Source organism: Colletotrichum scovillei (assembly GCF_011075155.1).
Source record: "Colletotrichum scovillei strain TJNH1 chromosome Unknown Contig00009, whole genome shotgun sequence".
In the NCBI taxonomy this organism is placed as follows: Eukaryota; Fungi; Ascomycota; class Sordariomycetes; order Glomerellales; family Glomerellaceae; genus Colletotrichum; species Colletotrichum scovillei.
Genome location: NW_023336267.1, coordinates 2,929,415 through 2,942,511, shown reverse-complemented (window position 1 = coordinate 2,942,511; position 13,097 = coordinate 2,929,415). Strand labels below are relative to the sequence as shown.

The window sequence follows — 13,097 nt, the reverse complement described above, 5'->3', positions numbered from 1 at the left end:
GCGCATTCCGTATCCGTCGAGCGCCGTTGTAGCCACACGACCGCCTGGCGTAGGTAAATTGCTTCGAAAGGCAGGAACGGCAAGTAGCCGTACCTTGGAGTCAGAAGTTACCTGCACTCTCAGGTACCGTTACCTTCCTGCTTAGTGCTCTCCCGCCATCTTCACAACCTTACTGCGTCCCATGGTAGGTGGCTTGCGCCCCCAGCTGATGAGGTAGAGCAAGACGGAGGAGCTACCTACCTTACTGTGTAGGTACGCCGTAAAGCCAGCCGAGGTACGTATTGTGTTCCAAGGCGACGGTCATCGTCACCAATGGCGGGGCGGCCAGTTTGGAGTCTAAACCACGCCTTGTCTGAGATGGGCACCTCGATGCCCTTGGATAGGAGTTCATGGTTCAAGCCAATATCCCATAGTGGTGTTCCGGCTCCGAAATCAAAGTCCAGGTATGAAGGCCGGCCGCAGGGTCCGTAGCGAGGCACGCTGGGCTGGTAAAGGGACGGTCCAATGGATGAGTGAGTCCTGTAGCGGCTCTCATCAAAGACTTGGTTTGACGCATATGTGATGCAGGGACGAGAAGAGAGGAATGGGGAGGTTCGAGTGAGTCTAGACCCGCCGGTCTCGATTGGAGGGCTCAAACAGTAGGGTAACTAATACGGATGAGCGCTCCGCACGCAAGTCTGAGATGCTGGTTCATGGGCTTGCGGCCTGTTCCCGCTCCCAGGAACAAGGCTGGTGAGCTTCGAGTCGTGAGTCGTGATTGTCTTGAGATGGCACCGGCTTTGCCTGGTCAAGCCCTGTGGATGAAATGTGAAATGGCAATGCACCTTTGTATTATTCATCCATTGAATATTAATCTTCACTCCAGTAGGTACGCAATACCTTGTACCGTACGGAGCCATGGTTTCTCCTCCCACCGAGTCTACTGCGTATGGCCCGTGGAGAAGGGAGGAACTGCAACATGAGAGGCATTGATTTGTTTCTAGCAGATGGTTTCTGTCTCCCTGATTAATCCCCGACCCAATTAATTCAAAATAGTGACTGCAGAGCCCCAGCGGCGCGATGCAACGCTTCGGCCGAGCATGCAGGATTTCGTAATTGTCGTCATTACTATGGGTTTCTGATGAGGTTCTGTTGGTTAGCCTGTCATGCTGCGTGGACAACAATTAACAAGTAAGGATAGTCTTTTGTTGTATTAATCTGGAGGTGGCGGCTTGCTTTATGTTCAGAGCGTCCGAGGCGACCGTGATATAGAATTGTCAAACTGTCATCTCGGATTCGTTCTACCCGCCTCACGCTAGCGATGGCCTAATTCACTGTCCCCTTGATTGCACGTTGTCAGCCGCCTCTTCCACATGTTGGAGTCTGGCGTGAGTGAAATATGCCATGAGTATGTCGAGTCTCGAGTCTCGATTGTCTTGGGTTGTGTTAGCTCAACATTCCACCAACTGCGTACCTATCACTTGGATGATTGTAGGTGTGCCCTGAGCTCACCTCACCTCACTTCACCGTCCCCTTTTTCTCGTACACACAGTCTCGAGTCTCTCGGTCTCAGTCTCTCACCTTGAACCCACCTGGGAGATTCAGGCAGGGTATCAGGTGTGCGTACGCGAGGACAGCAAGGCCGGTAATAAGCTGACCCTGGCAGGTCCCACAAGGCTCCTCCTGCCGTGTCGTCTTTGAGGCTGCTCCTCTTTCCCAGAATCCCAGGTACGAGGGTTGGGAACCTGGGATGGACATGGCCCTCTTGAGAAATCCAATCCAAGACTCCTGGGACCTGGAACTTGCAAGGGATCCCCCCTGCCGCCCGCTCTCAATCCCCTTCCCTCCTCCTTCCCCTTGCAAGCCAAAAAAGTGCCTCGGTACTCTCCAGAGGTACCGGAGTACCTCCAGTATCAGCATTTCTCTGCACCTTCCTCAACTGCCACGCACACCCAGCAAACGGTACCTCATCCCCAGTAAGGTACGTCGATACGGGATAGTGGGATCAAAGTGGCTATTACCGACGGCGCGGATTGCTGGGTTGTCTCAACTGGCCCTTGCCGTTCCCATTTGCCCTGGCACTGGGCTCTCTTTCTTTTTTTATTCCTAGGTCTCCGTATTATTCTTTTTTTCCAGAATCTTTTCCTTCTCTGGCATTTTTTTCACAATTATTCCTGCGATGGTTTCTTCTGCCCCTCAGTCCTCCGTACTCCGTACTCCGTCCGTACTCCCGTACCTTCCTCCCCTAGACCCTACCCTCGTGCCTCCCCTGCCCCTGGTTGGAGTAGGGACCCCACGCCTAGCGCACCACTGATGATCTTCTTCTATTTGCTTTTTCCGCTGGTTCCCTCTTTCTCTTGCACTAGACTTGATCTTGGTCCTGGTCTTGGTCTTGGACTCGTGATCCTCAGATCCTCATAATCATATCCTCGAGTTCGACACGTTCCCCCAGGACGCCAAGAAATATATTACCATCGCTTGGACACACATTTCGAATGGATGGATGGATGACGGATCCTTAGCAGAAAGGGGCGCTTTGCTCATGTGTGATACTGATGGTCCTCCAGCCTCTATAGTCTATACTACCGTACCGTCCTTGCATGGTCGTGCGATCCATCCGGAATTTCAGTCTTGGACTCCTGGCAGACCTGCGAGCGAACGGACGCACAATCTCGAGTGTTTTGACCCCCCACCCCCAACCGGCCGGCTTTTTACCTTCATCTCTTGCACTTATTCGCAACACCTTGACGGCGTACCGCGACCTCCACGGCCATGAGGCAGAATGGAGAGGCACACGAGCAGTCCGGCGTACACCATGACCTCGTGTGGGTGCAGATTCTCGCCTGCTGCTGCAGTTTTGAGCCTGTTCTTTCGTCCACACTGCAGCTACCGGAATTGGAACAATGTGCCGCTGGTCGATCAATACGAAGGTCATTGACTCGCCGCCGCCGCCGCCCGCCGCCGCCTCTTACGGATACTCTGCCTTTGACAGCAAAAATTTTTGCCGCACACACCTGACGACTCATTCACCATACCTTTCTTTGCTGCCTCGTCTCGCAGCGCGCTCATCTGTCTCGCCAGTTGAGTCAAAAGTTCTGGCCCGAAGTTGTCTCTCGAAATGATGCCGCGGCCCCTCCCTCCTTTGCCGTCTTATGGCGGAGCGCCCGCGAAGACCATGCGTCCAAGTTCTTTCAAGTCTCCTCGCAACTAATCGCCTGCTGGCCGCATATCTAGAGTATTCGTTCAAATTACTGGATAAGCCGTCTTCTCGGACAGGAGTCTGGTGTTTGGGGACATTGTGGTCGTCCCTACAACGCTTAATCGGCCTGGCCCGTCCAGCGCCACCTCTTGTTCCCCTTTTCTCATTCGAAACAGCTATTCTGGGGAAGTCAACAAGGCCAGGCGAAGATAGGCAAGGAAGGGAGGCTGGTTGGCATGTTCCACGAGGTATCCATCTTACGTTCCGTTCTTCGAGATCACCGACAGGCGCATGGGTTGTGGTTCTTTTGACTCTCTTCAGCCGGTAGGGACAGGCCCTAGTGGACCACCAAAGACCCAAGACTCCAAGAGACCCGAGTACCAAACGAGTTGTTCGTCCACCCCCCGGCCCGGCGCAGGGATGGCCTTGGTGCTAATCGCCCCAGCGCGCGATGAGCGTGGCATGGCATGGCATGGGCATGGCAGCATGGATAGTTATCTCGTCGTAGCAGCCATCCGTCAGTGTGTGGGCTGTAACTTGGGAGTGGCAGCAGACTCAGAGTTCCCTCAGTCCACTGTCCACCTGACGGGGGTTGGTTGACGATGCACTACCGTGTCCGAATGGCCAACGGTAAATGACGAGGCCTGCCGCCGCAGCAGCAACGTTGTTGGCACCAGCGAAAGCAACTGCTGTTCCCGATGCCTCCATTCACTACCTACGATACTGCCGACAGGAGAGGCGCCTTCTCTCTGGATCCCGATCTCCGTATTGTTACGCCTCCGGTGCCACTCTGCTGGGGCAACGACCATGTATCCGTATCGGCCGGAGCGGAGGTTGACACACGTACTGGCCCGCTCTATATGGCGTGGCGTAGTAGATGAGTATGCGGCTTGCATGTACGCAGTACGTATAGTTTCTCACTCGGTGAGACCCCGAGGAACTACTTGACGAGGAGGTGTTCATTTGCACTGTCCTACTGCAGGCCGCTGGTGCTCTGCTACGGCGACTGCCACTGCCACTCCCGATGCCGCCGATGGCTGTTACTGCCGGCGGTCGGGCGATAGGCGGTGGGCGGGTTGGGTGGTGTTGGCAATAGGCGGTGGCCGTGGCTTGCTCAAGGCCCCGGAGACGACGGGGGGGACGACACGACATCACAAAGGGACCTCTTCACGATGACGCGCTAAGGCTGACTAGAAGCGAGTAGCGGGTTGGAAGTGGAGGGGGAGTGAAGGGACTCTGCGGCTTGAGGCGTTGATGAGGCGTACCGTACCTGACAGAGAAAAGGGCAAAGTGCCAAAAGACCACGGACGGGAACTGGAAGGGATGCCGAGTCGAGATGTGATGGGAGGGAAGAGCTGGACAAGAGGAAGGGAGGAAGCATGACATGGCCTGGCACGTACATGAAGGATGTACCCGAAAAGTTGCTTTTGTGAACTCGACATATGGGGTGAGTACGGAAGGGATACTTCTGGCCTTGCATATCCTACACAACGAGACGGACTTTGACGACACCCTCAACTCGTCCTTCACTATCAGTGCTCGACCGCGAACGCCCATCCACCCAGCTCCTACCTAAGTTATGGAGCCCGACTACCTTACTTGCTGTCCTGGCCTCGTGCTCACATTGGAACTCTCCCTCCACACACAAACACCGCACACACACACTCATCATCAGGCATACAGGGCAGGGAACAGTAGAGGAGTGACAGCACAGTACAAAACCAAAATGGGAGGGGAAGGGGGGGCCGAGAGAATGGATGGCCCAGTGGACAGTGGGTGCTGCCGCTAAAAAGATGAAGCTCCGGGTGTGTAGTGTGTGCCGTGTGGGAGTGTGGGAGCGTGGGAACGTGTGGAGGGTCTGGTCTGGCACTGCACTTCTTTCTCTCTCTGAGAGGTGTGAGTCTGCATTGAGGATGCATTGCCAGCAATTTCACCCAAGTTCCCCCAACCCATCCAAGCGCATAGTCCCCTTGGATATTTGGGTCCTAGTTCCTGGCCCGGCGGCGGAGAAGGGTACGTACCCCGATCTGGGGCCACCATCCGTCACTTATGGAGACTCAACGAAGCTGATGTACGGACTACGGAGTACCTTGCCCTGCCTCACTACTTACCTCGAGGCCCATCCCCTCCCCCCTTTCTGAAGTGGCCCCTTCACAGAAACTGGGAGGCAAAGGGGGAGCCTTCACCGTCCGGTTTAGTGTGCCAACACCCTCTGTACGCTACTATGCAGTAGAGTAATGTAGGGTCAGGATATGGAAGCCAAGTCCAAAGTACCTCTCCACCAGTCCACGGATGACTAGTGACCTCCCTGGGCCCTTTCTCCTCGATGGACGCTACGGCTCTCTCACACATACACTACTTCGTACCTAAAGTACACAATGGATGCATGTACTCCGTACTCCGTACCCATCTTACCTCCATGCCACGCCTTTTGCCTCGTCTTCTTCCACGTTCAGGTACATGCTCTCTGCACTACGACACTATGTAGGATGTACGTACCCTGACCCGGTATCTGTACCTGATCTGTTCCTACCCTCCCATACCTTACCGTCTTAATATTATTGTTTGGCTTTAACATGCTCCAGTCCTCCTGGCGCTCTCTTACTACTCTCGCTCACATTCGCCGTACTCCTTTTTTTTTCCTCCTCATCCCTTCCCCGGCCGCATACTCCGTACTGCACTGACCTGACCTGACCTGACCTGGGCTGGGGCCTGACCTGACCGTACTTACCGACCGTATTTCTCTTGCCTCTCTCCCACGTCCCTGCCCATTTGAAAGACGTACTCGTTCTCTTCTTCTTCTTCCTTCCTTCTCCGTTTGCAATTTCCTCCCCCAATTTGTAATTAACAGACGGATATCCTCTCTGGCTTGCTTCTTGCGCTCTTTCACACACTCACTCCAGACCAGTCCCTCATTACCTCTGGATATCCCACACCCCCTGAGCAATTTCCGTCACTGCTGCTGCTTCCTGCAACTGCTCCTACTTTCTTAAACAACAACCTCGCCGCCCTCGCTCGCCCTCCAATAGACTTTCACCCTTTCCCTCCTCTCACGAATCCTCACTCTTACAACCTCCAACTACTGCGGCTTTCTTACCTCGCCAACAATACCCGACCAACAGCCGATATACACTGTACACCCACTCGACCGCATCCTCGGGCTCTGGGTTCCCGTCAGATCCAACCAACGACATTTTAAGAAGTGACTTGGCCGCTTGTTTGCTTCTCAGCCGTGCCTCTGCAGCAAGCACGCTCCCACAACGGACTCCTTCTGTGGTCCAGTCGCTCCTTCCTGCTGCGCTGCGCTCTTCTGCCTGAGCAAACATCCCTCGGCCGATACGTCCACCGCTGATTCTCGTACTCGACGACTGCAACTCCTGCTGCATCCCGCCCCCCGCCCAGCTACTACTGTTCCTGCTGCAGTATTTTGTCACATTCGGTAAGTTACAACAAGCCTACTTGGCTTACCCGGTCATAGATGGCTGCAAACTCGCGGGCGTCCTTTCCCCCCTCCCTTTGGAACTCCCTAGTCCATTACACATAACTCCGGGAACCAGCACCTGCATTCGCCCGCGTGTGTGTCGCTCACGAGACCCTCTTCGTCTCACAAAACTACCGATGCTTGTTTGCGGCCTTCCGACTAGATATACTCTTGCTAACTTGCTTCCTCGAGGAACACCAGCCACACAAGAACGTCCCAACCTACTTCGGTTTATTAGGCTTCGCATTTTGCTCCAACATCGATTTTCAACGTGTAACCTTGGAGGATCTAGATTTGGTTTCTGACCAATATTAACTGAAAGCGCGATTTCCGACGACCCAGAGGGCAGTCGAGCAGAGCGTATAACGTACGTCAAATCGACAGAACGAAAATCTCGAAAATGGCGGGTGATCAGGGAGCCGGTGGCGGCATAGAAAGCAACCGTCGCCACATGTCGACTTCGACCCGCAACGGCGAGAACGAGCCCATTCAGGAGTCTGAGCCGCAGACCGGAAAGCAGACGCAACAAGAGGAGGCGAAACCCCAGTTCAAGCAATCGTCACAAGTCTCTCCCAGAGGCTTCAACCCACCCTCAAACACATCAACACCCACAACAGCACCTCTCATGGCCAGAGCATCATCCAACAGTTCGACTGTATCTACGCCAAATGCGCCTACAGACAGCTACTTCGGAACTGTGCCGGAGGTCAAGGCTTCTGCTCCCCGGATCTCCCGGCCGATTGAGCCCCCTGTGACCAAAGTGACCCTGAGTGAGCTGGACGTTTGCAAAATAATGCACAACCCAAAGTTGCGTCATGATATCAACTTTGACCCGGAGTTGCACTTCCGCCCAAATCTGGACGGCGACAAGGGCAAGAGGAAACAACATAAGGCGGACCTTTTCTGGAACACCCTTCAGGAGCAGCTCATTCAGTTCGTGAGCGAGCCGGAGTCCTTTTTCTCTGCACACGGTCAGGATGATGACTGGTGCTTGCCATCTTTGTTAAAGGCGGTCAAGGAAATCATTCAGACCTTGGTGCCCCAAAGAGACAGAGTTTACTTGGATGAGGGCCTCAACGTCGATTTGCTGATGCAGCAGTTCTACAGGGGAATCGCAGACTTGGAAAAGCTAGCTCTGTGGCTATCTCGGGTTCTGAAATCCCACTGCGCTCCGATGCGTGACGAGTGGGTAGATCAGATGTACACGCAGCTGAGCAACGGAAACCGGACCAACAACGTGGATGAGCTTGTCAAGGGCATGAAGAGTCTGCTCAGTGTTTTGGAGGCTATGAAGCTCGACGTTGCCAATCATCAGATTCGCTGCCTTCGCCCGATCCTTATCGAAGGAACCATTCCATTTGAGCGCAAGTTCTTCGAGAAAAAGATTCAGGGGAGCAAGCTGGACGTCACTCAAGCAAATGCCTGGTATAGGGATGCTGAGCAGAGATATGCTGCTTCTGTGTCTCCCATCGCAGCTCATTCCTTTGGTGAGATGTCTGTCTTCTTCGAAGCCATCTCTCGCCTGGTCTTGCCCTCGGTATCCGAAAAGGCGTTGCCCAACACCTTCATCTTTGACGAAGAGAGATTCGGCAAGCTCCGGGCGGATATGTTGGACGCCATCAACTTGGAGGTCTGCATGCGTATGTACGACGACCTCGAGAGAGTTGGCCGATTGAACGCCCCTCTCTTTGCCAGCTCCTTCTCGCAGTTCGACGACGAGCCTCGCAGCCGCCCTCTTTCCATGACTCCCGACTTCAACTTCAACACTCCGCCCTCGCGGCCGTCGAGTCTCGCCTTTAGCTCCGGCGACTCTGCCACTTCATCGCCACGATCTTCTCTCATCCTACCGCCTCAACCTACATCCGATCCCGCAGAATCTCTTGCCAAGGCTAGAGATGTCTACAACTCTTTGGTCGCGCTGCTTCACACCTCGCCGCCGCCACGTAGGCACGAATCTCGCTGGGAAGCCATTGCTCCTTCACTGGCCCTTCAAATCTTCCGATTCACCAACGCACCCGCCGACATGCTACCAGTCTTCGAGTCGAAGCTCGCTTCCCACGTTTGCGACATCAATAGCCCCTTGTTTCAAGAGGTTGAGGCGCACTTTCACCACAGGCTTCTGATGGAGCTCCAGAAGCGAGTGCGCGAGTTCCGCGGGCTGACTGGAGTCGGTCTCTTCACCGTGGCCACTGGCGGCCGTGTCCAAGGCTCGGGACGATCTATCGGCAGTCCTGACCGTGAGGGCTCGGTCTCCGACGGTAACCGTGAGACCCGGGATGACGGCGGAATCGAGGACATGGCGACTCGGCTGGCACACCTTGGTATTCTCCACTGGAGAGTCTTCGCCGGCCTTGCATACACTGAAGAAGAGCAGGCCGACAGCCTGATGGAAATGAACCAGTTCTGAGGCATTCGGCCTTCATCTCCAAAAAAACAACTTCATTTAATCAAAAGGGATGCTGGTCTCAAAAGAAAGACGAGCGACCCGACACGCCCTGGCCTTAGCATAGGGTTTCTCTATTATGTCTGGCCGAACAACAATACCCCTTTTTACAGTTTTTAATTTTGATATCGCGGCTATTTCTCATAAGATTCTATTTGGCTATGGTGGGGGTTACGGAACCTTTTAGACGGTGTTTGGGGGTATCAAAGCATCAAGCTCGCGAGCGCTCTTGCCGCAATGGATTACTTGGTTCGGCGTTGCATTGGGGAGGTGGTCGCATCCAGATACATAGCGCACTTTTTGCATTGCTGAGACAGAAAACAAAGAGTCACATTTCGCCATTCATAATTTGCTCCACCTCTTTTGCCCGTTCTATCGTCGATTGTGTTTTATGATTGACATGCTAAACTGTGTATTGTTTGTCTATCGGCTGTGTCCGCTGCAAAGTTCCATCCGCACAAAGCAAGCAAGTGCCATTGTTGTTGTACAAGAAGAAAAGAAAAATAATGCTGGAACGGTCTTGAGGCAGCCACAATCACAATCACATGCGGATGTCGGGTGATAGCCAATCGTTTGCTCGCATATCGATCCGGGACGTGGGTGTGTGTCTCCCATGTATGTATGTATCCTTTCCCTTTGGGAGTTTTTGATGGTTTATTGGTGGTGTTTGAGGCTTTGGGTCATACGTGGTTATGGAGTACACACGGTGGTTGCTATACGTTGAGTTTGCAACGATGGGTTTGGCTGGTAAGTCTACCTCTGTTGCAACAGCTGATTCTCTAATGTAAGTATGTTTTCCATTTCAGGCTTTGGTGGTCATGGAAGAATAGATATCTTCTCAATTTGTATTATTTGGTTGCTTTATTTCTATAGGCACTGTTTGCCCTTCCTTGAATCACACATGTTGATAAGTCCTCATTCAAAAGGCTTTGTTAGAAATCCGCCACGGATTACCCATGAGCTACGGTTCAAAGAGGACTATGACGATTGACAGGTATCTTTCCCATATAAAATACGTTATTTGGGAATCGAAGCTGACCTCAGCAGATACAATCTCAGTCGAAGTAAACGGAATTAGCTGAATGTCTACACATTGGAAAGCAAAGAATACGGTGAGAGGTCACGGTGAAAGGCAAAGGCAAAAGCGAACCTTCGCACTTCATCAAGGGAGCCCGGTCGTAATACGAGGAGCCGTTGACCATTCAAACTTCCCGACAGCCTTCCCTCACACGATTGACGACTATTCTGTCCAGCTCCGGAATGGTCAACCATTCTGCGTTACCGGAGGCCATACAGAGTTGTGGTTGTGGACTTGTTCTGGACAGCGGTTCGGCCTATGAGTAACGACCTCAACCACACCCACTCGTATTTTTTGCTATTTTCTCTTTCTATTGTATTCACGAGACGCGGCGACAGAGTTCATCCTGAAGTTTTGATCATCTATATATCTGCTGGTCCTACTTTCATCTTATGCGTATCAGTGAATAATTCAGATCCTGTCATTCCAATCGCGGTACATCGTAGTGATTATCAAAGAACCAAGCAGAGAAATCCGAGAAAGTGCGGTGCGCTGTCTGTCGTTCTTACTAGGGGTGGCAGTCAACTTACCAGTTCATTATCATCCAACATCCAGAGAACCGACCAGTCGGTCTCACCCTACTGCAGTGCTGGGGAGTCACCCTCCAGAAATCACCATGTGGCGGCTATCGTGGAATGCTGGTTCACTCAGAGATCCTTCAACGGCGAGCCCAGTCACATCGGAACTACTGATCAAAGCTGCGATATGTGGTTCGGGGGGACTTCTCGTGATATTGCGCGTGTGGCGTCTAACACGTGCAAACATACAAGTTATCTATCGACGGTTTCCGGTTTCTTTCTCAACCAGTTACTCCTTGCTGGAAGGGACTGAACATAGAAAAAAGAAGTCCAAATATTAAATTCGAGACCTCTCCCCAGGTTCTCTTGTCGGCTACTCTTCTATTACTTTGATAGGCCAGTTGTTCTGGCTATCTCTCGAGCGTTCACGCAGTCTGTATTGGCGCGTGGGGTACTGGAGCTGACACTGTTTCCTGCGCTGGCGACTTGAGTTTCCTCCAGAGAAGAGGGAACCTGCCTTGTACTTTTTTGTGCTATTATTCCTTGTAGATGCAGATGAACTCTCTTACAAGTATAGAGTTGCGTCACTAGTATGGATGTCTGCGTGTGACCCAAAAAGTTTTCTACTTCATGACATCGGTTGCGTCAGCACTGCTTTCTGATCTGATGCCAGCAGGTTAATGTCGTATCGATAGCAAGACATTGGTCACGGTCATGGTGCTCTGGTCCGTTGGAGAGACAATTTTTGATGGTGCTCCCATCAGCTCGACTATTTGTTTCTTTGAGGTAGCTGGTTGGTCCAACCAAGGTTCGATCAAAATAGTATGAGGTGAGGTGGAAGGCGACGCGTGCGATTCAAAGACAAGGATACTAAAGATTAGGACAGACAGAACAAGATAGACACCTGTATTAACACCGCGGACATGGCTGGTTCAGTATTGAAAAGTGATTCTCAGGCAGACCTGGCGCTTTGGCAAATATGCGACGGTAGATGATTTTAACTGACTTCAATTTGAGACGATATCTTGGACAAAATAAGGCTAGAAATTACTAAAGGGTAATCACGTACGGAGACACCGCGACGGATAAGTTCTTCTGCCTACCTACGTGCCCAGAATCACACGAACAACATTTTAAGATCGAAATTCGTACAGATTGGCTGCAAAGATGTATGGTTTATTACTTCATATTCAAGTGCTCCTTATTCATAGACTCCATGTCCTCAATAATAACATGTATCGACGAGTAGTTGACGAAGAGCTCGTCGATGGTCGTTTCTCCGGCATTTGGATCATAGTATGTTGCTGCCACAGAGTCTTACATCTCAGATGCAAAGCTTACGAACCTCGACGGTTTTCCAGGCCAGGACCGAGAGAAGTCACCCACTGGGTGACGAAGGACCGTTGAATCGGTACGAGAAGGCACTGGGCTGCTTCGAGGCTTGTAGTCAGAGACAAACCGTCGGTTTCAGAACTCGAATAGTCATGCGTGGCACAGCCTACAAATGTACATGACGTCTAGAGCACTGCCAGTGTCAGAACCGCAGTTGCCGTCGATGGTGGCGGAATTTCTTGCATTATTTCTACTGTCGCCGGACAGTACCCATATACTACTGAGATCGTTATGCGGACCTCATTGACCGTAGCCATACCCTCTTTCTTGCGCCTGGCGCTGGCATCCATCTAACAAAGCAATGTTTCATTTCCCAGACCAACTCCAAACCATATAACAAGTCTTTTCGTGCCCCCATCTAGAGGGGTTCCGCTCGCGCGCAATCATACAAGGAGGGGTTGAGTGGTTAGTTGATGAGCATGGAGACCTGTCGTAACCCAGTCAGAATTGCAGGGGAGAAAAGCCGGGAGAGGGAGAAACTTGCCGCCATGACGACACAGCATAAGCTGATGTATGGACTTAAACGTTCGCCTACCCTTGCGAATTTCCAAAATATGCCCATGATACTGTCCGAACATGTTAGCGAACGTGTTCCTGCTTGTGTGCGTGCCATTGGTGATCCTACCCGTCCTTGTTCCGGTCCATGATGGCGGGCATGAGCTGGTGCGCGTATGCGCAGGTGCAGATGAGGAGGAGAATGACGAGGAGGAGCGACTGGAAGTTGAATAGGGCGGTCTATGTCTGAGTTAGTACGACTATGGTATACTGAGCATGATCGCGGAGCTTGACTTACCATGTTTGCAAGTTTAGTCCCTCTTGGAGGGTGAGTTGGCGGCTTGAACGGGGATTCTGCGTAGATGGACAATCTAGCTTGATCGTCGCGATACAGGTGGCCTAGGGGTGCGGTTGTCTTCAGCCTCTCCTCAGTGGACAAGGTGGCCCGGAGAGTTTGTGCCACATGTGGCCTGAGCTCGGAGCTCTGCATCAGCCACGTTTGGATGTGAGGC

General features: G+C 52.4%; 2 protein-coding genes across 2 annotated transcripts; one reads left to right on the top strand and one right to left on the bottom strand.

Moving 5' to 3' along the window:
• The first annotated feature begins 5,779 nt into the window (after positions 1-5,779).
• Positions 5,780-9,443, top strand: HER10_EVM0010442 (T-complex protein 11). The gene has a single exon (XM_035479902.1). The coding sequence runs from the start codon at positions 7,060-7,062 to the stop codon at positions 9,064-9,066; it is 2,007 nt and encodes a 668-aa protein (XP_035329987.1). The 5' UTR covers positions 5,780-7,059; the 3' UTR covers positions 9,067-9,443.
• A 2,814-nt stretch (positions 9,444-12,257) lies between these two features.
• Positions 12,258-12,978, bottom strand: HER10_EVM0012905 (uncharacterized protein). Its single transcript, XM_035483195.1, has 3 exons — positions 12,884-12,978; positions 12,716-12,825; positions 12,258-12,656 (listed from the first exon to the last, which is right to left on the bottom strand). The coding sequence occupies exons 1-3, from the start codon at positions 12,884-12,886 to the stop codon at positions 12,497-12,499; spliced, it is 273 nt and encodes a 90-aa protein (XP_035330258.1). The 5' UTR covers positions 12,887-12,978; the 3' UTR covers positions 12,258-12,496.
• Positions 12,979-13,097: the final 119 nt, after the last annotated feature.